Here is a 22968-nt window from a genome sequence, read left to right as displayed (position 1 = left end):
AGCTGAAAAACCCTGCAGAGAAGACGGAGACACCAACTGCCTTGGCCCCAGCTCTACCGGCCTGTCTCCCCCCTTCGGAAGAAAACTGCTCCAGCGATGCTTTCCCCAGGACCAGCGACCTCTGAATTCTCAGAGGACTGCCCTGCTCTAAAAGGACCAAGAAACTCCTGAGAACAGCGGCCCTGTTCAACAAAGACTGCAACTTTGTTTCCAGAGGAACAACTTTAAAGACCCCTGCAATTCCCGCCAGAAGCGTGAGACTTGCAACACTGCACCCGGCGACCCCGACTCGACTGGTGAAGAAACAACGCTACAGGGAGGACCCCCAGGCGACTCCAAGACTGTGAGTAACCAAAGTTGTCCCCCCTGAACCTCCACAGCGACGCCTGCAGAGGGAAACCCGAGGCTCCCCCTGACAGCGACTGCCTGACTCTAAGATCCTGACGCCTGGAAAAGACCCTGCACCCGCAGCCCCCAGGACCTGAAGGATCAGAACTCCAGTGCAGGAGTGACCCCCAGGAGGCCCTCTCCCTTGCCCAGGTGGTGGCTACCCCGAGGAGCCCCCCCCCCTTGCCTGCCTGCACCGCTGAAGAGACCCCTTGGTCTCCCATTGATTCCTATTACAAACCCGACGCTTGTTTGCACACTGCACCCGGCCGCCCGCGCGCTGCTGAGGGTGTACTTTCTGTGTGGAATTGTGTCCCCCCCGGTGCCCTACAAAACCCCCCTGGTCTGCCCTCCGAAGACGCGGGTACTTACCTGCTGGCAGACTGGAACCGGGGCACCCCCTTCTCCATTGAAGCCTATGTGTTTTGGGCACCACTTTAAACTCTGCACCTGACCGGCCCTGAGCTGCTGGTGTGGTAACTTTGGGGTTGCTCTGAACCTCCAACGGTGGGCTACCTTGGACCCCAATTTGAACCCCGTAGGTGGTTTACTTACCTGCAAGAACTAACCTTAACTTACCTCCCCCAGGAACTGTGAAAATTGCACTGTGTCCACTTTTAAAATAGCTATATGTGTTTTATGTAAAAAGTATATATGCTATTGTGATTATTCAAAGTTCCTAAAGTACTTACCTGCAATACCTTTCAAATGAGATATTACATGTAGAATTTGAACCTGTGGTTCTTAAAATAAACTAAGAAAATATATTTTTCTATACAAAAACCTATTGGCCTGGAATTGTCTCTGAGTGTGTGTTCCTCATTTATTGCCTGTGTGTATGTACAACAAATGCTTAACACTACTCCTTTGATAAGCCTACTGCTCGACCACACTACCACAAAATAGAGCATTAGTATTATCTCTTTTTGCCACTATCTTACCTCTAAGGGGATCCCTTGGACTCTGTGCATACTATTCCTTACTTTGAAATAGTACATACAGAGCCAACTTCCTACACTGTCCTTCCAGGAACTTGAGCAGCAGTATTGCTCACCAAGACCTAGTTTCATGAGTACTTACAGCTCCAACACGCATTAGGTGCCCACATCCAGGCTGGTGTAGTCCTCCCTGAGTTTAGCCCAGCAGAGGTGAAAATCCTGATGGGTGGTTTGGGCAGAGGGGGGTGTCCCAGATTTATCGCACCTTGATCACCAACACAGCAACTCCACTCATGAGTCTCATAGAGAGGTGGGAGAACTGGCTAGACCAGATAGACGAAGAGGACTGGCGGGACACCTTAATGGCCCGAGGAATCTGACCATGGCTACACACCTTCCATTAGTACAAACATATTACCTGCACACTGCATACCTTACCCCAGACAAAATGCACAGAGCGGGTCTCCGACCCCATGCCGACTGCCCCTGTTGTGCGAACTCTAATGCAGACTTTTATCACATGGTGTGGGCGTGTCCATGCATAGTAACCTGCTGGCGAGCGGTGACTGCTGAAATTTCTAGGGTCCCGACGGTGAAATTAGAGGCGGCCCCATTACCAATCCTATTGGGAGCCCTTGAGGGAGTGGGGAACGACAGAGCGGAACGTACCTTCTTAGGGATAGCATGCCTGGTGGCCAAACGAGATATAGCGGGCAGCTGGAATACAGAGACGGTCTCAGCAATTGCTCGGTGGAGGCAGGGAGTGGACTGGTGTGCCCAGCAAGAAAAGTTGGTATATGAGGCAAGAGGATGCCCAGCCAAATATAATAGGGTGTGGGGGAGATGGACAGGGGCATGGGAGGCCTGATAAGATGATGGGCCAGATGTACGAAGCATTTTTCTAGTCGCAAAGGTGCAGATTCGCAGAATCGGCCCCTTTGCGACTAGAAAAATGCTTTTTGGATTTTGCGATTCGGTATTAGGAAGGGGCGTGTCAAGGGCGTCCCTTCCTAATACCGAATCTAAATGGTATGTATGATTGTGTTGTGACCACGAATACCACTGCAAAACAATCTCAGTTAGCACCAATTTCAAATTGGTGCTAACCAGTTCGCAGAAGGTGTGAATGCATGCGAAAACACTTTTTCAGAGCAGACAGTGGTCCGGCGGGCCACTGCCTGCTCTGAAAAAATGAAAAGAAAACTTTTCATTTTTGTTTTCAAAATGCATTTCGTTTTCCTCTAAGGAAAACGGGCCATATTTTAAAAATATATATATATATATACTGCTTTATCTAAAAGCAGCCACAGACATAGGGGTCTGCTGACACCAGCAGGCCACCATCCCCGTGAGGGCGGCCATTCCCAATGGGGTCGCAAATTGCGACCTACCTTAGGAATATTCATGAGGTAGGTCATTTGCGACCCCAATGCAAATCACAGACACTGTCATTGACACTGTTGTACATCTGGTTTTGCGACTCCGAAATTGCGAGTTGCTAAGACTCACAATTTGCGAGTCGCAAAAACAGATCTTCGTACATGTGGGCCCCAGTGCCTTAAATATGATGACAATTGCTAAATGTGTCCCTGGACAGCACAATGTATTAAGGTTATGTTCTGATGAAGCCTAAATGGGAATTGTATATTGTTATGTCTGTGAGGTGCAGATGTGACCTGTTGATATTATATTGTTGCAACTATAAAATCAATAATGTTGTTTATAAAAATAAAAACACATCTGAAAACGTCTCTACGAAGAAGTCACAACTTTCTTCCCTGTCTTCAGTGCTGGTGCCTGGCCCCTTCAAGACCCTCCTTTAGAAAGCAATATACATTTTTATAAAATGCCACAATATTCACAAGTCTGCAAACTGATGTTGGAAGCCAGGTTTTGAAGAATGTGGTTGCATCTCTGCCATCCTGTCTCTTCTCACCTGATTTAAAACAAACCATTCTGTTGGGATCAGAGGCATTCCAGAATATGTAAATCAAAATACCATACTCGTAAAAAGAGCAAACAAAAAAAAAGCATCAGAAAACAAAAAGTCAGGGGATAAACAAGCGTAAAGGAAGAGAAGTCAAGGAAATATGTATAGTTATGAGAAAAGGAAGGAAAAATAAAGCAGTTGTTTGATTTTGATGATCTTTTCATGTTTTCATAGTTTGCTGCTAACAAGCGGACCCGCCAGCAGGGCCCTGCACGTCTGGCAGGTATCAGCAGATGACAGTGGTAAGTACTGCTCTTCTGAGTATTGATGGCAGACTGCACTTCTAAAGAGGATTTTGGTCTTTCCAATGACGGGCACATTTGTTATCTTGACAAATAATGTTTCCAGGTGCCCAGAGCTGCCAGATCTAATGACCTAACTAATAAATGATGCAAGTTGCAGAACACTTTAAAACTGAAATGCTAGGAGACTTGAGATAGCTGGATGGATTATGTAGATGGAACATTATTGTTATTTCAGAACTGGGCGGAACTTGGTGACTGAACAGATGGAAGCCATCTGAGTACCTCCAGCAAGAATATGAGCTGGCAGACTAGGATAGGATGGAATGAAGAGAATTGTGGGCAGTAGTGTTCATGAATGTACAGATTTGTGGTGGGGGGTGTGGGGGGGGGGGGGCAAAGGCTCCGAAGAGAAGAAGAGGAATGCCCTGTATGAACTTATATAATGGAACTGTGAAAATGAATACAATGTTAAAAAAATAAATGTAATTAATTTATTAATAATTGTGATGGTGACAATGATGGAAACAGTGCATTACTAGGTGAGATAGACAAGGAGAAGCACAGGTTGTTGGAGTTAAAAGCACCCAAATGTAATATTAAGGAATGGTTCTTTGAAGCATTGACATGAGTACAATGTTTTTCTAAAGCGTAGCTTTTCTGAGGAGAGCCCTGGTTTATTCCGATTAATTTTCTACTGGCCAAGATGCTTGGAGGTATGCTATGAATCAGAGCCTTTTTGCCAAGTAACCCACATTGAATAACAAGGGATTAGTTTCTCCTGTGAGCAACAACATTTTCAAGACATTATCTGCAGGGTGCTGATTGACTAGTTCTGCTGCAGCTGTAGTTGAGCAGTTAATAACCAGGATGGAGTGGTTGTTAAGTCAATGTTGTGGCTGATGCTGTATTAAGGTTGGGCACTGTCATGCCAGCCACTGATTATCTTGAACCCAAGACAAAAGTTCTGAGTGGTTTTAGAGTGTGATAAAAATGAAAGCAGCTTATAGAAGATGTCATTTGTGTAGTGTCTGTATGCCACTTCTAGAACAGGTTGTTGACCTATAACCATAGCACAGTTTCATGGGTCTGAAAGTTCATAGCCTGAATCTCAGGATCAGACTTGCCAAAAACTGAGGATTACGCTTAGCATTGTTTAGTTGTTAGGGCTGTGTATGACTTGAAAGAAAGTTAATTTTTTGCCTTTTGGGAAGCGCCTCAGTTTGTGAGATAATAGGAGGTGCAGTACTAGATTTCTGCTCAAGGCAGGCCTTTTCCCCCGTATAAGAGATTACTTTCAGTCATTTCAAAGTTGAAGAATTGTGTACCAGAGTAATTTCTCTTGTGCGGACTTTGCGTCGGCCTCTTAGCAAAGCAGTGATTTCTGATGAAGCAGTGGGCTTGGATATCTGACTTTAGGGAGCTGGTGTCTAATCAATTTAGGAATATCTCTGCTGTGGTGGAAGCTTGTCTCTACCTTTATTGATTTCATTGTTTTTCTCTGACCGCAGTAGTGTTTGGTTCTTACAACAGTGTGAGAAAGTAGCCTCTTTCTAGCCTTGTTACCCCCACTTTTGGCCTGTTTGTGAGTGTATGTCAGGGTGTTTTCACTGTCTCACTGGGATCCTGCTAGCCAGGGCCCAGTGCTCATAGTGAAAACCCTATGTTTTCAGTATGTTTGTTATGTGTCACTGGGACCCTGCTAGTCAGGACCCCAGTGCTCATAAGTTTGTGGCCTATATGTGTGTGTTCCCTGTGTAGTGCCTAACTGTCTCACTGAGGCTCTGCTAACCAGAACCTCAGTGGTTATGCTCTCTCATTTCTTTCAAATTGTCACTAACAGGCTAGTGACCAATTTTACCAATTTACATTGGCTTACTGGAACACCCTTATAATTCCCTAGTATATGGTACAGAGGTACCCAGGGTATAGGGGTTCCAGGAGATCCCTATGGGCTGCAGCATTTCTTTTGCCACCCATAGGGAGCTCTGACAATTCTTACACAGGCCTGCCACTGCAGCCTGAGTGAAATAACGTCCACGTTATTTCACAGCCATTTTACACTGCACTTAAGTAACTTATAAGTCACCTATATGTCTAACCTTTACCTGGTAAAGGTTAGGTGCAAAGTTACTTAGTGTGAGGGCACCCTGGCACTAGCCAAGGTGCCCCCACATTGTTCAGGGCCAATTTCCCTGACTTTGTGAGTGCGGGGACACCATTACACGCGTGCACTACATATAGGTCACTACCTATATGTAGCTTCACAATGGTAACTCCGAATATGGCCATGTAACATGTCTATGATCATGGAATTGACCCCTCTATGCCATCCTGGCATAGTTGGCACAATCCCATGATCCCAGTGGTCTGTAGCACAGACCCTGGTACTGCCAAACTGCCCTTCCTGGGGTTTCACTGCAGCTGCTGCTGCCAACCCCTCAGACAGGCATCTGCCCTCCTGGGGTCCAGCCAGGCCTGGCCCAGGATGGCAGAACAAAGGACTTCCTCTGAGAGAGGGTGTTACACCCTCTCCCTTTGGAAAATGGTGTGAAGGCAGGAGAGGAGTAGCCTCCCCCAGCCTCTGGAAATGCTTTCTTGGGCACAGATGTGCCCAATTCTGCATAAGCCAGTCTACACCGGTTCAGGGGACCCCTTAGCCCTGCTCTGGCACGAAACTGGACAAAGGAAAGGGGAGTGACCACTCCCCTGACCTGCACCTCCCCTGGGAGGTGTCCAGAGCTCCTCCAGTGTGCTCCAGACCTCTGCCATCTTGGAAACAGAGGTGCTGCTGGCACACTGGACTGCTCTGAGTGGCCAGTGCCACCAGGTGACTTCAGAGACTCCTTCTGATAGGCTCCTTCAGGTGTTGCTAGCCTATCCTCTCTCCTAGGTAGCCAAACCCTCTTTTCTGGCTATTTAGGGTCTCTGTCTCTGGGGAAACTTTAGATAACGAATGCAAGAGCTCATCCGAGTTCCTCTGCATCTCTCTCTTCACCTTCTGCCAAGGAATCGACTGCTGACCGCGCTGGAAGCCTGCAAACCTGCAACATAGTAGCAAAGACGACTACTGCAACTCTGTAACGCTGATCCTGCCGCCTTCTCGACTGTTTTCCTGCTTGTGCATGCTGTGGGGGTAGTCTGCCTCCTCTCTGCACCAGAAGCTCCGAAGAAATCTCCCGTGGGTCGATGGAATCTTCCCCCTGCAACCGCAGGCACCAAAAAGCTGCATTACCGGTCCCTTGGGTCTCCTCTCAGCACGACGAGCGAGGTCCCTCGAATCCAGCGACTCTGTCCAAGTGACCCCCATAGTCCAGTGACTCTTCAGTCCAAGTTTGGTGGAGGTAAGTCCTTGCCTCACCTCGCTGGGCTGCATTGCTGGGAACCGCGACTTTTGCAGCTACTCCGGCCCCTGTGCACTTCCGGCGGAAATCTTTTGTGCACAGCCAAGCCTGGGTCCACGGCACTCTAACCTGCATTGCACGACGTTCTAAGTTGGTCTCCGGCGACGTGGGACTCCTTTGTGCGACTTCGGGTGAGCACTGTTTCACGCATCCTCGTAGTGCCTGTTTCTGGCACTTCTCCGGGTGCTACCTGCTGCTGAGAGGGCTCCTTGTCTTGCTCGACGTCCCCTGTCTCTCCTGGTCCAATTTGCGACCTCCTGGTCCCTCCAGGGCCACAGCAGCGTCCAAAAACGCTAACCGCACGATTCGCAGCTAGCAAGGCTTGTTGGCGTTCTTTCGGCGGGAAAACACTTCTGCACGACTCTCCACGGCGAGAGGGATCCGTCCACCAAAGGGGAAGTCTCTAGCCCTTTTCGTTCCTGCAGAAACCTCAGCTTCTTCTGTCCAGTAGAAGCTTCTTTGCACCCGCAGATGGCATTTCCTGGGCATATGCCCATCTCCGACTTGCTTGTGACTTTTGGACTTGGTCCCCTTGTTCCACAGCTACCCTAGATTGGAAATCCACAGTTGTTGCATTGTTGGTTTGTGTCTTTCCTGCATTTTTCCTCTAACACGACTTCTTTGTCCTTAGGGGAACTTTAGTGCACTTTGCACTCACTTTTCAGGGTCTTGGGGAGGGTTATTTTTCTAACTCTCACTATTTTCTAATAGTCCCAGCGACCCTCTACAAGGTCACATAGGTTTGGGGTCCATTCGTGGTTCGCATTCCACTTTTGGAGTATATGGTTTGTGTTGCCCCTATCCCTATGTTTCCCCATTGCATCCTATTGTAACTATACATTGTTTGCACTGTTTTCTAAGACTATACTGCATATTTTTGCTATTGTGTATATATATCTTGTGTATATTTCCTATCCTCTCACTGAGGGTACACTCTAAGATACTTTGGCATATTGTCATAAAAATAAAGTACCTTTATTTTTAGTATAACTGTGTATTGTGTTTTCTTATGATATTGTGCATATGACACTAAGTGGTACTGTAGTAGCCTCACACGTCTCCTAGTTCAGCCTAAGCTGCTCTGCTAAGCTACCATTATCTATCAGCCTAAGCTGCTAGACACCCTATACACTAATAAGGGATAACTGGGCCTGGTGCAAGGTGCAAGTACCCCTTGGTACTCACTACAAGCCAGTCCAGCCTCCTACAAACAGACCTTCCAGCACCATTTGGTAACTCTTCAGACGGAACTCTTTGAGCAAGGGAGCCAATTATTTTAAGTCCAAGAAGGAGGATTTCTGGGCTTTCAGGCTTCTTTTCCCTTGATGGAGGGTGATTTTTTTTCAAATACCTTTTTACATTGGTTTCCCATTAGATAGTGAATACTCTTTTTTTCTGCAGTAACCCCTTTCAGATTCACATAGTCTACTTAATTCAGCCATCTAGCAGCCAGGTCTGGAAAAATAAAATTTTCTGTGGAACTGGGTTTTTCATAATTAGGAGGTACATGTTCTTTCTTATGCTTTTGTTTCTATTGCTTTATGACTCTGTCATTAAATGCATGTCCAAATACCGTAGTCGTTTTGATAACCTCACTCTGCACACTTCTGTCGTAGTTCCCAAAACTTAAACATATGTCTTTGTTGCCACCAAACAGAATTCTCCTATTGCTGCATTTCTGTGCCTACTAAAGGTACAGGGTGCACTTCCCTCCAGACTATACTTCAAGATTCTGTTTAATATTTTACACTACATTCAGGTCATTGTTCCTTAATATCTGCAGCAGACCCCTTAAAGTCTAGGAACTTAAATGAGTTTAGGAGGTTCTTTAAGCCCATGTTCTGTGGTGCAAGGTGCTGGGTGATCTTCAATCCTCAATGTGAAGTGAACTCTTGATTGGAGGTGTGAAAAACATCTAATCTTGATCCCTCTGAATGTAAACTAAAGACCCTTCCATTTTAGTTTGTCTCTGGTCCACGTGGCAGTTGGTTAGTTCTGGTAAATACGCACTCCATTGCGTAGAGGCGACCGCAGTTTCTTTGTGCACTGTATCAATGCTGCATCTTTCTAGAGAGCCAGAATACATTGTGGGGCTGGTTCCTGGGTGTGTGTATGTAGACTGGCAGCCTGGATCTTTTTGATACTTAAATGTGATGGATTAGTAAATAGGAAAAGTGTTAAATGGGACAGTACATCTCCTTCACTTTTAGGTAGATTGCTGTCTGGTTTTCCACAATGTTAGCTGTTCAGTCTTAAGCCTGTTCTAGGGAAAGATTGGATGCCTGCCTTTAAATCAAATTATTATTTTCAGACACCCCTCTATGACTTCATGATTGGGGAGGAAACTGAGCCAGTGGCCCAGATATATCTTCTGGATTTGTGTTGCTCAAATTATATGTCTGCATTGATCCTTTCTTGAGTCCATCGTCTTCAGGAATGCAAGTAGCAGAAACTAGTCCACTTAGGTCTTCACTGCACAGGTACCTGTCCTGTCTGTTTTCTTTTAAGATTTGCCACTGTTTCTGGTATCTTGAAACACCCTCTCAGTCACAGTTTTCCCAATATAGTTTTTCATCTGGACAAGTGAACAAAATTGGAAGTGAATGGATGCAGTGGCACAAACCAAGTGTCCTCATCGTCAGTTTACAGATCTGGTGATGATTAGCTCAAGTGTTGTGAACCTGAAGTAAGGTGACACAAGGACCTATTGTGGGGCTATACAAGAAAGTTATTGGCTTGAGTTCCCTGCCAATGGTGCACTGAAGATAGGGACAAAGGGTTAGCAAGGAAAGTTAAAACCCTGTCCAAAACTTGTAGGAATAGTTTTTTACAGCAGATTAAATCTCTGATGTGTAGTCCAAAACCTTTGGGTCCACATGTACTCTACCCGTCAACCAGGTTCAGCTGATTTCAGCACATATTAAGGTTTGAGGATCCAACTTCCTTATGAGTTGTGCACTACCGTCTGTGTGGAATGATACTTACAGCACGCTGGTTGTAACGATCCAACTGGCAGCACTCCGTCACATTGTATCTTATATTTGGGGATTTAACATTACTTCTGCAGATTAAAAAATGAACAGTAAAAAAACACTGGGGCCTCACCAGTGTCATGGTTACAGGGATTCATGTGTGCATTGAAGATGACAAGAAACATATTTTTGTGGTGTTCTCAGTAGGGACCAGATACATTGAGTGTTGTTCATGTGATGTATTGGTGCATTAGCTTCACAGAGTGATTGTCTATGCCAGTGGTTCTTAACCTGGGGTCCCGAGACACTTGGCGGTCCGCGCATCCTACTCAGGAGGTCCGTAATTGCTTAGAAAATGAAGTCATATTAACTTTAATAAAGTGTGTAAGTGTAAAGTTTATATCAATAAAGAAGCAAAACATAAATATGAAGATTTTAAAAAGTTCTGTACATGTGAAGAAATTTGAAATTGGAGCCAAAAAATTTAGTTAATATCCTCATTGATTCGGGGTAGCAGGGCAGGTGATCAAACAGAATATAGTATGAATGATGAGTGGCGTCAGTTGAATTTAGAAAAGCTCTAACCTTCTGATATTAAATTTTGATTTTTCTTCTTTTTACGTTTTTTGTAAATTAAGTAAAATATGCCATCTCATATGTGTATTTGTCTGATGAATGCTTGTTTCTGTATTTTTAGTGCATTGCTTTGTGGTTCATATCATCTAAAATCTTCAATCCGTGGTCCCTGGCTCCCAGTAATGAGACTCTGGGGGCCCTCGGATTCCAGTAATGATTCAGTAGGGGTCCCTTGGTTCCAGTAATGATTACGTGATGATCCTCTGAAGTCAAACGTTTAAGAATCATTAGTCTCTGGCATGTCATTTCTCAATATTTCCTATTGGGTGTGTTCCAGAATTATAACAATGCTTCCTGGGTATAGTGCGAATTGTAAAAGTTTGAAGGTGATCAATTTCAATTTCAACAAAGTTGCTACATGGTTTACTTTAACTTAAAATGTAATTGTAAAATTATTTGAGATTTTTCCTTTGATTTACGATTGTTTAATATCTAGTCTGATTTTTGAATGATGTAGCCCTGACAACAGAACTTTTACAGTTGCTTTAACATTTTTTTGCGATGTTTGTTAAACAGATGTGATAAAGCCTATGTGTCCAATCCACACCGAGAATGGAGGCGAAAACCTTTGGCATAGAATTGACACCATCTGTACGAGGATCCCTTGTGTGCTTCATGGCTCTAAAGTCAACAATGTGCGGGTTACAGAAGTGGAGTCCCACAAACACCTTTATGTACTAGGTAGGTCCTAAATTAGACACCTATTTCTTTAAAAACAGAATTATCTTTTGTCTGCCTGAATAAAGCTGCTTGTGCTGAATGCTTAGTAGTTACATAGTAGAGCTGAAGGAATATACCATGTTTGTTAGGTACTTTGTTCTACAAAGTATCATATCCTCAGGAATATTAGCTAGTATCAGGACAAGCCGGGATCTCACACTGGGCCGTTATTCCGAGAAGTAAACCTAGAGGTTGCTTACGGGAATACCTTCATTCTCTATCAGGTGCAGATGTGTTTTCCACTTTGACACCAGTGCTACTTCCATACCCTACTAGACTTGGACACAGGTAGGTATCGGTTGTCATCATAAAGAGGCCTGCAAAACTGGATTCTTGAAATAACTAATCATTGCAGCTGCTGCAGCATGTTGCATCCCATCCAAATTCTTGGGTGAAATGATGGGCAGTTGGATGTGGAATAACAGAAAAACATTATTCGGAGAAGTGAAAACCTGTACTGCTTTTTTTTTTTTTGGTTCAGAAAGCTAAGATTGAAAATTGCATCAACCGCCTCGCCAACCCCAACCCTCCCCCCGAAAAGTTCATCGAAAAACGAATGTGGAATTCATTGTGAAATCAAAGATGCACACTGCATCAAGATTTTAATTATCATAAAAACACATGGAGCTTATAAAAATGCTTCTCTTGGTCTGGACGACCTCAGTCTGATATTCAAGACACATTTACAGTGCTACCCCTCTTCATAAAGCCATAACAGAATGAGATGTCCAGTGTCTTCAGGATGGAATAAAAAATATTTCAAGGCCAGACACTGCCAGTTTTCTGGACAATAAGCCAAAAGCAGGTGTCTCAGTGGATTTGGTGTTAATGACGTTTTCTTGTGCAGTTTAACAGTTTTTTTCAAAACAACACTGTGATTTGAATAATGTTCTTCCCATCAGTATAGCTTTGAATATACATGCGCTACAAAGGCTAGGTGAACAGCAGTAATGCTCAGTAAGAACAGCACTAGCAATAAGTAGAATTTGTAGTAGAATAACAAGGTATTAGCGGGCACAAAGAAAAAAAAATACTCCAAGAAGTACTAAATAAAAAATTGAGCAATTTAAATTTATTTTCATTATTTAGCTTGGTTTCTGAAAATCATTGCTTGCTTAGGCACAAAACAAACATGCAGTTTTCGAACACAACGATGTGAGCTTAAATAACTGTGTACAATATGTACACGGTGAGTCTCATTACTACAGGAACCTTGGTCCCCTTAAAGTAAAGCGCCTGTGAACTTCAGTCCTTTATGTGCTTAGGGTCTGAGTCTCAAAGCCGAAGTTAAAAAGGCAGATGTTTGCTGTAATATGATTACTCCTACATTTGCAACAACTTTCTGAGTTTTTAAAAATCTACAAATGATCCCAGTTGTATTCTACTCAATCTATTAAAGGCATACAGTTCATTACATATAATTTACTAGTGCAGATTTTCTACCAGGTGGTAAAATCCCAAGGCATGTGTGTGACCTATTTCATTACTCCACCTATGTAAGGTTTGCTCCCTCAACAAATGCCTAGACTGAATAGACATTCTGCCTTTATCTGTGATACATTAGCTTGTATTTCTACCTTTTAGAAGTGGCACACAAAATCTCCTCTAACCCTAACCTTAAAAATGTTCAATTCCACTAGCATAGTGGAATTTCTACTGTCAGACGTGCACATACTTTCTACACAAGTCTTGATTCTGTGAATGAGAATTGGGTGTTTAATTTCACAAAGTGCATGTGCACCTAAGTACAGTTGGACCCTTGGCAATTTTACATGAAAACATAAAGAATTCTTCGCATGCAATCGGAGGAGTGCTGTTCACTTTGTGGTCTTATCTATATTACTTACGCTTTACCTTAATATTCAATGTACATTTCCCAGCTGGAAGTGATACTGAGTTATTTAACATAATGGTGCCACAAGCACTGCAATGCAGGCCTAGCAGAGCTGGCCAACTTCAGCTTCTCTAGGACCAGTAGAGTTCATTGATCCAGAGTAATAAGCCAAATATGAAAATACTGTTTTATCCGTAGCATGAATGCACTGTTTTTTTCAGTCCCCTAGTCCTGTCATCTCACGCCCCACCTCTGAGTACCCTTTTCCCCTCCCTCAGCTTTGATCAGGTTCACCCGCCCAACTTTCCACAGTGAAAAATGTTTTCACATCATAAAAAAAAAAACAGTGAAACCAATAATATATACAATTTGAGCTTGAAAGGGTTCACTGAAAGTGTAGCAGTAACAATCCATTGTGACAGTCAAAGCTTCCTCACCATGCCAGTATTAACATAATGGCACAGAGAGAGTGATGGGCAAAGTCTATGTAGCCAACTTCATATATGGCGATGGGTAATTGTGCAGGACAGTGCAACACATTTGATTGTGACACCTTGTACTCATGCTTTGTAGCCCAACAGAAAGCATAGTGAAACTCAAATTTTCTATCTATTCATCTGCATTTTACTCTCACAAATGAGTGTGTTATCTGACTTCATATGTGTCATTGTGTGTGCATGCCTGTGGGTATTGGCTGCATGCATATTGGTGTCTGTGTATGTGTTGTCTGTTAATGCATTCACACCTATAACACAACAATATGCAATCTTTACAACAAAGAACACTTACACTTAAAACAAGCCAGACCTCCTGAGCAGTCCACTGGCAGTGAGCAGCCCTCTGCTACAATGCCTAGTAGAATAAGCAGTCTTGGCCTATTTAAGCTGCTCAAATGAATATTAAACTCCCGCCAACCTCATCAGCAATATTCCTGACAGGCTTTTATGTAGAGCAGATAGATAGATTGTTATAGTTCTATTCATGGTTGCCTGACATGTTGTGCATCAAACTGTTAGCAGTTCCCTGGAGTTTGTAGCGGCACCGTAATCCTATATATGGAAAAAAGAAAAGAGAACTCTGGGTAATTCCCAAGTTTAGGTGAAGAGCAGCTCTAGTAAGGAGCACCCTGCAACCTCTAGATTTGCTCACCTCAAATGTCTGTTTATCTAATAACGTTTTTAAGCATAGGATCAGCACAGTGCTATCCATGCAGAGCTAGAGAGTGACAACATATTTTGCTATTTGTACAGCAAACTCTTAAGCATAAGATTGACAAAGTGTCATCCACGCCGAGCCGAAAAATGACAAAAGCCATTCACCACTCCAGGCACTCTACCAACAATGGTGCCACATTAGAACAGATCAATGGGTGCTGTCGATTATCCAAAGTGGTTATTGCCTAGAACTCATCTTTAAAACAAGAGGTACAATCACTTCTACTCAAGGGTGCACTAGAGATGGTACCTATATCCCAACAAAGGGCAGTAGTATATTCTCTATATTTCCTTTTACCAAAAAAGGATGGTACTCTGACCAATCCTGGATCTCAGACCCCTTAATCACTACATCCTGTCAATGTATTTCCACATGGTCACTCTTCAGGACGTAATTCTCCTGCTAAAAAACAGTACATGACAGCATTAGATCTAAAAGATACCTACTTCCACATTCCCATACATCTAGCACATTGCATATTTCTAAGATTTGTGATAGCAGACAAGCACTACCAGTTCAAAGTACTACCCTTTGGAGTAACAACAGCACCAAGGGTATTCACCAAATGCCTCGCACTCGTTGCAGCATACCTCAGAAAGCAACATATACATGTATTTTCCTATCTGGACGACTGGCTGATAAAAGCCAGCACAATTCAAACCTGGCAACAGCACACCCAGTATTCAGTGAAAACCCTATACAGTCTTGGGTTCACAATCAATTACCAGAAATCTCATCTGCAACCAGCACAAATACAACTCTATCTGGGAGCAATTCTGAACACCCAATCAGCATTAGTGTACCCAAACCCACAGAGAGTTCAAGCTTTCCACAATCTCATATCTCTATTACAATACAATCACACGTACACAGTAAGGTTCACCATTAAACTTTTGGGAATGATGGCATCATGCATAGCAATAGTTACCAATGCACGTCTAAACATGAGACCCCTACAACAGTGTCTCTCGCAATAGGGGTCTCTGGCACAGGGTCAACTTCACAATGTAGTGTTGTTGGACTGCCAAACTTACAACTCTCTGCAATGGTGGAATCACAACAACTTATCAAAAGGACGGCCATTTGAGGACCCTGTGCCACAGACCATAATCACAACCGATGCATCAATGATAGGTTGAGGAGCCCATCTCAACAACCTTACCATACAAGGGGAATGGGACTCAATTCAACAAACTTATCACATAAATCATGCGGAATGCTAGCAGTGTTTCTAGCACTCAAAGCTTTGCAGTCACAGATCACATACAAAACAGTGTTGCTAAGGACAGACAACATGACCACAATGTATTATCTGCAAAAACGGGGTGAAGGGACACTCGTCTCAATTGTCCCTTCTAGCAGAGACAATTTGGAAATGGGCAATTCGCAACCACATTCAACTACTAGCAGAGCATATCCCAGGGATTCACAACCAGCTAGCGGACCTCTTAAGTAGGACGCAGCAACAAATACACGAGTGGGAGATTCACGCACAGGTGATTCAACAGTACTTCTGCATGTGGGGAATCCCAGACATAGACCTCTTTGCAACAAGCAAAATTGCAAAATGCCCAAACTTCGTATCCAGGTACCCACACCCTCGATATGAGGGCAATGCTCTATGGTTCAATTGGTCAGGGATATTTGCTTACGCTTTCTCCCTTCTCCCACTAATTCTATTTTTGGTCAACAAGATCAGCACACTTCCCTCACTGTCATACTCATAGTTACCACGTGGGCACATCAGCACTGATACACAACACTGTTGGATCTGTCTGTAGTACCACATGACAAGGTCCCAAACAGACCGGACCTATTGACTCAAAACAAAGGTCAAATCAGGCATTCCAATCTCAGTATGCTCAACCTGGCGATTTGGCTACTGAGGTCATAGAGTTTGGATATCTTCAGCTTCCAACAGAATGTATGGACATTCTAAAAGAAGCACGCAAACCCACAACCAGACAGTGTTATGCAGCTAAATGGAAATGTTTTGTATAGTAGTGTCAACCCAAAAACATTGATCCACTTAAAGCGTCAGTGCAGGATATCATCTGTTATTTGCTTCATTTCCAAAAAGCAAATCTTGCATACTCATCTATTAGAATTCATATAACAGCAAAATCTTTTATGGAAGGCATTAACCCCTCCGCTGCCAGTGCTATTCCCCTCCTGTGCCGAGCCTTTTTTTGGCTATTTGGGGCAGTTCGCTCTTAGGCCCTCATAACTTTTTCTCCACATAACCTACCCATGCCAAATTTGCGTCCTTTTTTTTCCAACATCCTAGGGATTCTAGAGGTACCCAGACTTTGTGGGTTCCCCTGAAGGAGACAAAGAAATTAGCCAAAATACAGCGAAAAATGTGTTTGTTTTTTTTTAAATGGGAAAAAAGGGCTGCAGAAGAAGGCTCGTAGTTTTTCCCCTGAAAATGGCATCAGCAAAGGGTTTGCAGTGGTAAAATCACCATCGTCCCAGCTTTCAGGAACAGGCAGACTTGAATTAGAAAACCCCATTTTTCAACACAATTTTGACATTTTACTGGGACATACCCCATTTTTTAAAAAGTTTGTGCTTTCAGCCTCCTTCAGTTAGTGACAGAAATGGGTGAGAAACCAATGCTGGATCCCAGAAAGCTAAACATTTCCGAAAAGTAGACAAAATTCTGAATTCAGCAAGGGGTCATTTGTGTAGATCCTACAAGTGTTTCCTACAGAAAATAACAGCTGAAATAAAAGAATATTGAAATTGAGGTGAAAAAAACAGCAATTTTTCTTCACGTTTTATTTACTCTGTAACTTTTTCCTGCAATGTCAACTTTTTGAAAGCAATATACCGTTACCTCAGCTGGACTCCTCTGGTTGCGGCGATATATAGGGCTTGTAGGTTTATCAAGAACCCTAGGTACCCAGAGCCAATAAATGAGCTGCACCTTGCAATCGGTTTTCATTCTATACCGGGTATACTGCAATTCATTTGCTGAAATATAAAGAGTGAAAAATAGGTATCAAGAAAACCTTTGTATTTCCAGAATGGCCACAAGATAAGGTGTTGAGAAGCAGTGGTTATTTGCACATCTCTGAATTCTGGGGTGCCCGTACTAGCATGTGAATTACAGGGCATTTCTCAAATAGACGTCCTTTTTACACACTGTTTTACATTTGTAAGGGAGAAATGTAGAGAAAGACAAGGGGCAATAACACTTGTTTTGCTATTCTGTGTTCCCCCAAGTCTCCCGATAAAAATGGTACCTCACTTGCGTGGGTAGGACTAGCGCCTGCTACAGTAAATGCCCCAAAACACAAAGTGGACACATCACATTTTCACAAAGAAAACAGAGCTGTTTTTTGCAAAGTGCCTAGCTGTGGATTTTGGCCTCTAGCTCGGCCGGCACCTAGGGAACCCTACCAAACCTGCGCATTTTTGAAAACTAGACACCTAGGGGAATCCACGATGGGGTGATTTGTGGGGCTCTACCAGGTTCTGTTACCCAGAATCCTTTGCAAACCTCACAATTTGGCTAAAAAAACACCTTTTCCTCTCATTTCGGTGACATAAAGTTCTGGAATCAGAGAGGAGCCACAAATTTCCTTCCACCCAGCATTCCCCCAAGTCTCCCGATAAAAATGGTACCTCACTTGTTTGGGTAGGCCTAGCACCCGTGACAGGAAATGCCCCAAAACACAATGTAGACACATCACATTTTTCCAAAGAAAACAGAGCTGTTTTTTGCAAAGTGCCTAGCTGTGGATTTTGGCCTCTAGCTCAGCCGGCACCTAGGGGAACCTAGCAAACCTGTGCACTTTTTTAAACTACACACCTTGGGGAATCCAAGATGGGATAACTTGTGGGGCTTTGACCAGGTTCTGTTTCCCAGAATCCTTTGCAAACCTCAACATTTGGCTAAAAAAACACTTTTTCCTCTCATTTTGGTGACAGAAAGTTCTGGAATCAGAGAGGAGCCACAAATGTCCTTCCACCCAGCGTTCCCCCAAGTCTCCCAATAAAAATGGTACCTCACTTGTGGGGGTAGGCCTAGCGCCCGCCACAGGAAATGCCCCAAAACACAACGTGGACACATCACATTTTCCCAAAGAAAACAGAGCTGTTTTTTGCAAAGTGCCTAGCTGTGGATTTTGGCCTCTAGCTCAGCCGGCACCTAGGGAAACCTACCAAACCTGCACAGTTTTGAAAACTAGACACTTAGGGGAATCCAAGATGGGGTGACCTGTGGAGCTCTGACCAGGTTCTGTAACCCAGAATCCTTTGCAAACCTCAAAATTTGGCCAAGAAACACTTTTTCCTCTCATTTTGGTGACAGAAAGTTCTGGAATCAGAGAGGAGCCACAAATTTCCTTCCACCCAGCGTTCCCCCAGGTCTCCTGATAAAAATGGTACCTCACTTGCGGGGGTAGGCCTAGCGCCCGTGACAGGAAATGTATCCCTGTACCGGGACAAATCTCATACCACCCAACGTTCCCCTCAGCCTCCCAGTAGAAATGATACCTCATTTGTGTAGTTGGACCAAGTGCTTGTGACAAGGAAGAGCCAAAAATATGTTGAAATTGAGGGGGAACCAAAGCGGGTCCAAAAGGGCAGTTTGAAAAAAAAAATTTTTTAGGCTGACAAGTGCAGCAGAATTTTTATCGGTATAGATGAGACAATGCTGGGTGGTAGGAATTTTGTGGATTCCTGCAGATCCCGGAAGGTTCCATCACAAAAACGTGGGAAAAATGTGTGATTTCCAGCAAAGTTGGAGGTTTGCGGGGCATTGTGGGTAAGAAAATGGTGCGGGTGCATGTGAAACACACCACCCTGGAATCACCCAGATGTTTAGTTTTCAGATGTGTCTAGGTTTTGTGGATTTTTCTACCTGGCAGCGTCCCAAAGTCCATAAAGTGCAGCCCTCACCATTCCAAGTGGGACGATGTTGAGAGTTAACCAAGCTCTCATGGCCCAAATGTAAAACCAAAACCCCAAATAATCAAATGTCTTCTTGTGTGCTGTGGGATAAGATGTTTTAGAGTGCGGGGGAGAGCTGAAAGACTGTTACCCCCTTCAGTTGGGGTGGGGGCATAACCGGGCCACCACCCCACTATTTTTTTTAAATTTCCTGGCATCTAGTAGACTTTCTGCCCCCCCGGGTGTGGATCAGGGGTAATTGCCCTATCTGCCCACTGGTGGGCAGAACAACTTTGGCCCCATTTATTTTGGGTGGGGGTATGGCCATATCCCCACCCTCTTATTTTGGGGGAAAAAAGCTTCCTGGTCTCTGGTGGGCTTTCTGCAACCCCCACCCCCCCTTGGGGGCAGATAGGCCTTCCAAAAATAGGGGGGCAGATATGACCAACAGTAATGTGCCCCCATGGGGAGCGACCCTTACCCAAGGGGCTGCCCCCCTAAAGAAAACACACACACCAATCTCTGGTGCCTTAGTGGTTTCTGCCCCCATTTAGCCACCAGAAGCTTCAATGGCATTCTTAGGAAATATACCAATGGCAGATATATGCAAAGCAGCCACATGGTCCACACCACACACATTTACTAAACACTGCTGTGCGGATGTATTATCTCGCCAACAAGCAAATGTTGGTCAAGCAGTACTTAAAACACTATTTCAAAATACTCCAACTCCTACAGGCTAGCCACCGCTTATTTTGGGAGGGGCTGCTTTTCAGTCTATGCAAAGCATGTGGATCTGAAGCTACACATGTCATTGAATGGAAAATGTTACTTACCCAGTGTACAGCTGTTCGTAGCATGTAGTGCTACAGATTCACATGCACCCTCCCTCTTCCCCGGAAGCCTGTAGCCGTTGTAGTACTTTCTTTATGTAAATATGTATATACACTGCGTGGACATCTTCTTTTCTTAATATATATATATATATATATATATTATCATCTAATATAACATCTAACAAAGGACTCAATGCCCACTATCACTGAGAGGAGGAGTCGCTTGATCTCGTGACTCGGAAAACCTTCTTCGAAGAAAAACAACTCGTAACACTCCGAGCCCAACACTAGATGGCGGACTTATGCAGAGCATGTGAATCTGCAGCACTGCATGCCACAAACAGATGTCTACTGGGTAAGTAACATTTTCCATATATATATATCCTATATGCTCTGCAGACTCCTGCCATTTAATGTTGGGTTCAGAGCTTTGCAAGTTGTTTTTCTTCAAAGAACATCTTTCGGGTCACAGGATGTACTCTGATTCCACCACAAATAGTCAATGCAGGTGGGCACAGACTCGGTGTTAGATTGCGTTTTTTTCCTTCTTTGGGTTCGGACGTCTACTGACAAGGCTCCCCGACTAGATGTATTCCCACATTTTCTTTGGGCCCACAAGGACATCTTTGACACCTGCGACCAAGAAAAACCTTCATTGACTACACTTTTCAGCAACACCATTCAGAGACCGACGTCTGTCTTTCGACTCCCAACTGCCAGGACCCCGGGCCCTCTTTAGGGTGCATGCCTCCTTGTCTTCAACAACTTCTTCGAGGAGAATGCACACAGGGTGATGGGACAGATTCCCTTTCGGTACTGTCCACAGTGCCATGCAATGTATCCATGGTTCAACCATCACAAGGTTTGCAGCCTCAGCCTCCCCCCAAGACGCCGCCACATGCAAAGCCTGCCTCGCCTTTCAGTCAAAGAAGAACCTCCAATACCCAGGGATGAGATGTTGCGCACATCAGAAAATGCACCAACTGTCCTCCAGTGAGACCCCCAACATCTACGGAGAACAGGCTCTTCTCTACGCCAAGGACGTTGAGGACACAAGCCCTTCAGGCATTTCAGCTCACCAACTGTTGCCTAGTCCAGAGGCCGTCTTTTCCAATAGTTCTGAACAGGAGGGTCAAGAAGATCCTCCCTTGACTCCCGCCACACTGGGCCCTTAAACAAAGATCTCCCAGGGTCCTGAGTTTGTTCGGTGCCAATACACATGCAAAGCCTCCAAAGAGGCCCCATGCCGAGATGGAGTACTGCACCAAGAGGGTCGACCACAAGCCCTGTGCCTAAGTCAGCAAAGTTTCTAGTGTCTTGCCCTCATTTGGGCTCTAAACATCACAGCCATAAGGATTCTGAGGTGACAAAGATCTCGCATAAGGAAATCAACCCTGCATGGCTGTCAAGCCAGAAGATTCTCCATGCACCTCAACAACCCTTGAAGCAAAAGGCGCTTGCAACGCCAGTACAAAAGCCATTCTCAACTCTGAACCTGATGTCAAACTCCATTGATAACTGGCTCCAACAAATCACAGCATCCCATCCGACAGCGGCTACAGGAAGAGCTCACTGCAAGTTAGAAGAGACTCCTTATCCAAGCCCAGACTGGTAAGATTTTGGCAAAGCCGCCTTTGCCGATACCGACTGAGTCTGCCTTGGAAGACGAGACTTAGCTTCCAGGAGGAGCTTCCTTCGGAGCCTGTTGACACGCCTATACCCAAGAAGCAGAGACCGGGACAAGAGCCTTCTAACCTTGTTCCACCACCTTCACCCCAGCACCACACCTTGTTCACCACCTCCATTGCCTCCACAGTCACCAGAAGGATCCCCATACCCTGTGTTGTCCTGGCAGCCCCTTCGCCACTGCTGAGTCTTGGGAGACTTCCTTTGTTCCAGGGCACACATATGACTTGTGTGACAACTATAATGTGGATACACTGGGATACCCAGATCCGGACCTTTACCCTGTTAGGGCATCTCCCCAAAGACAACACCACAGAATATCGGGGGTGAGTGGGCAGCCACCTCTTACATGTTAAATATGCACGTCCTCCACATGGATGATAATTTCTTGGTAGAGATGCTGTCTAAGTCTGTGTGGGAAATCCAGTTTTTGGCCATGCTAAAGGGCTTGTTAAATGAGTCCCTGACACTATCAAAGAACCAGTGAAAGCCAGGTTCGTAGCACCAAGGGTCAAAAGGAGGCATGAGCCAAGCGACTCTGCCTACAACTGGGATCATGTTCTGTCCAAGACTTTAGTCGTCCACACTTCCCGCTAGCAGGTTTCTGCTCAATCCATGGGCAAGGCTTCCTGTCTGACATGGAGAGTAAGAAGCTCAATGCTGTGAACAAAAGGGTTGCAGTAGTAGCCACCACCCACTGAGAATAGCTATCTCCATGGGGCTTCTCTCCCACCATGGCAGGGCTCAGTGAGATGAGATGCAGGAAGTGGTCAACCTTCTCACAGAGGAGTTTAGAAAGAGGTGGAGGGCACAATTGCATCTAATGCCACCATCCTTTGTGCCCTTGACGCCACAGACACAGCTTCCTGGGTGGTCAGCGGTAGCATCCTCATTAGACGCCATGCTTGGCTATGTACTTCAGGCTTCAAACTGGAGGTCCAACAGCATCTCCATGACCTGGCCTTCAATGGGGGACATCTTTCTGGGCCACAGGTTGATGAGCTACAGGAGAAAATAAAGGAGGACATGGATGTTGCTAAATCTGAGTGCATTCCAAACCCTAGTTGCCAGAGGCTCTTTTCAAAAGCAACGGTCCAGAGGAGGCTCCAAGGATGCCCTGCACTCCTTCCCACCACCACCTCACATCGCACCTCCTCCTGCCAAAGGCAACAACACTCATTCTATCAGGAGGCAGAAAGAAGGTACTCT

The 22968-nt window shown here is 44.7% G+C and overlaps 1 protein-coding gene across 4 annotated transcripts in view; it reads left to right on the top strand.

The window, feature by feature from the left end:
* WDR73 (WD repeat domain 73) overlaps positions 1 to 22968 on the top strand; it is a 249654-nt gene that overhangs the window by 213560 nt on the left and 13126 nt on the right. For all 4 annotated transcript variants that reach the window (XM_069203819.1, XM_069203820.1, XM_069203821.1 and 1 more), the window contains 2 exons: positions 3490 to 3557; positions 11086 to 11250. In XM_069203819.1, the coding sequence (XP_069059920.1) occupies positions 3490 to 3557; positions 11086 to 11250 (233 nt within the window). The remainder of the gene's footprint in view (positions 1 to 3489; positions 3558 to 11085; positions 11251 to 22968) is intronic.

The sequence above is a fragment of the Pleurodeles waltl genome, chromosome 8 (genome assembly GCF_031143425.1).
Source record: "Pleurodeles waltl isolate 20211129_DDA chromosome 8, aPleWal1.hap1.20221129, whole genome shotgun sequence".
Lineage (NCBI taxonomy): Eukaryota > Metazoa > Chordata > Amphibia > Caudata > Salamandridae > Pleurodeles > Pleurodeles waltl.
Note: the sequence above shows the minus strand (reverse complement) of the source record. Positions and strands in the feature narration are given on the sequence as shown.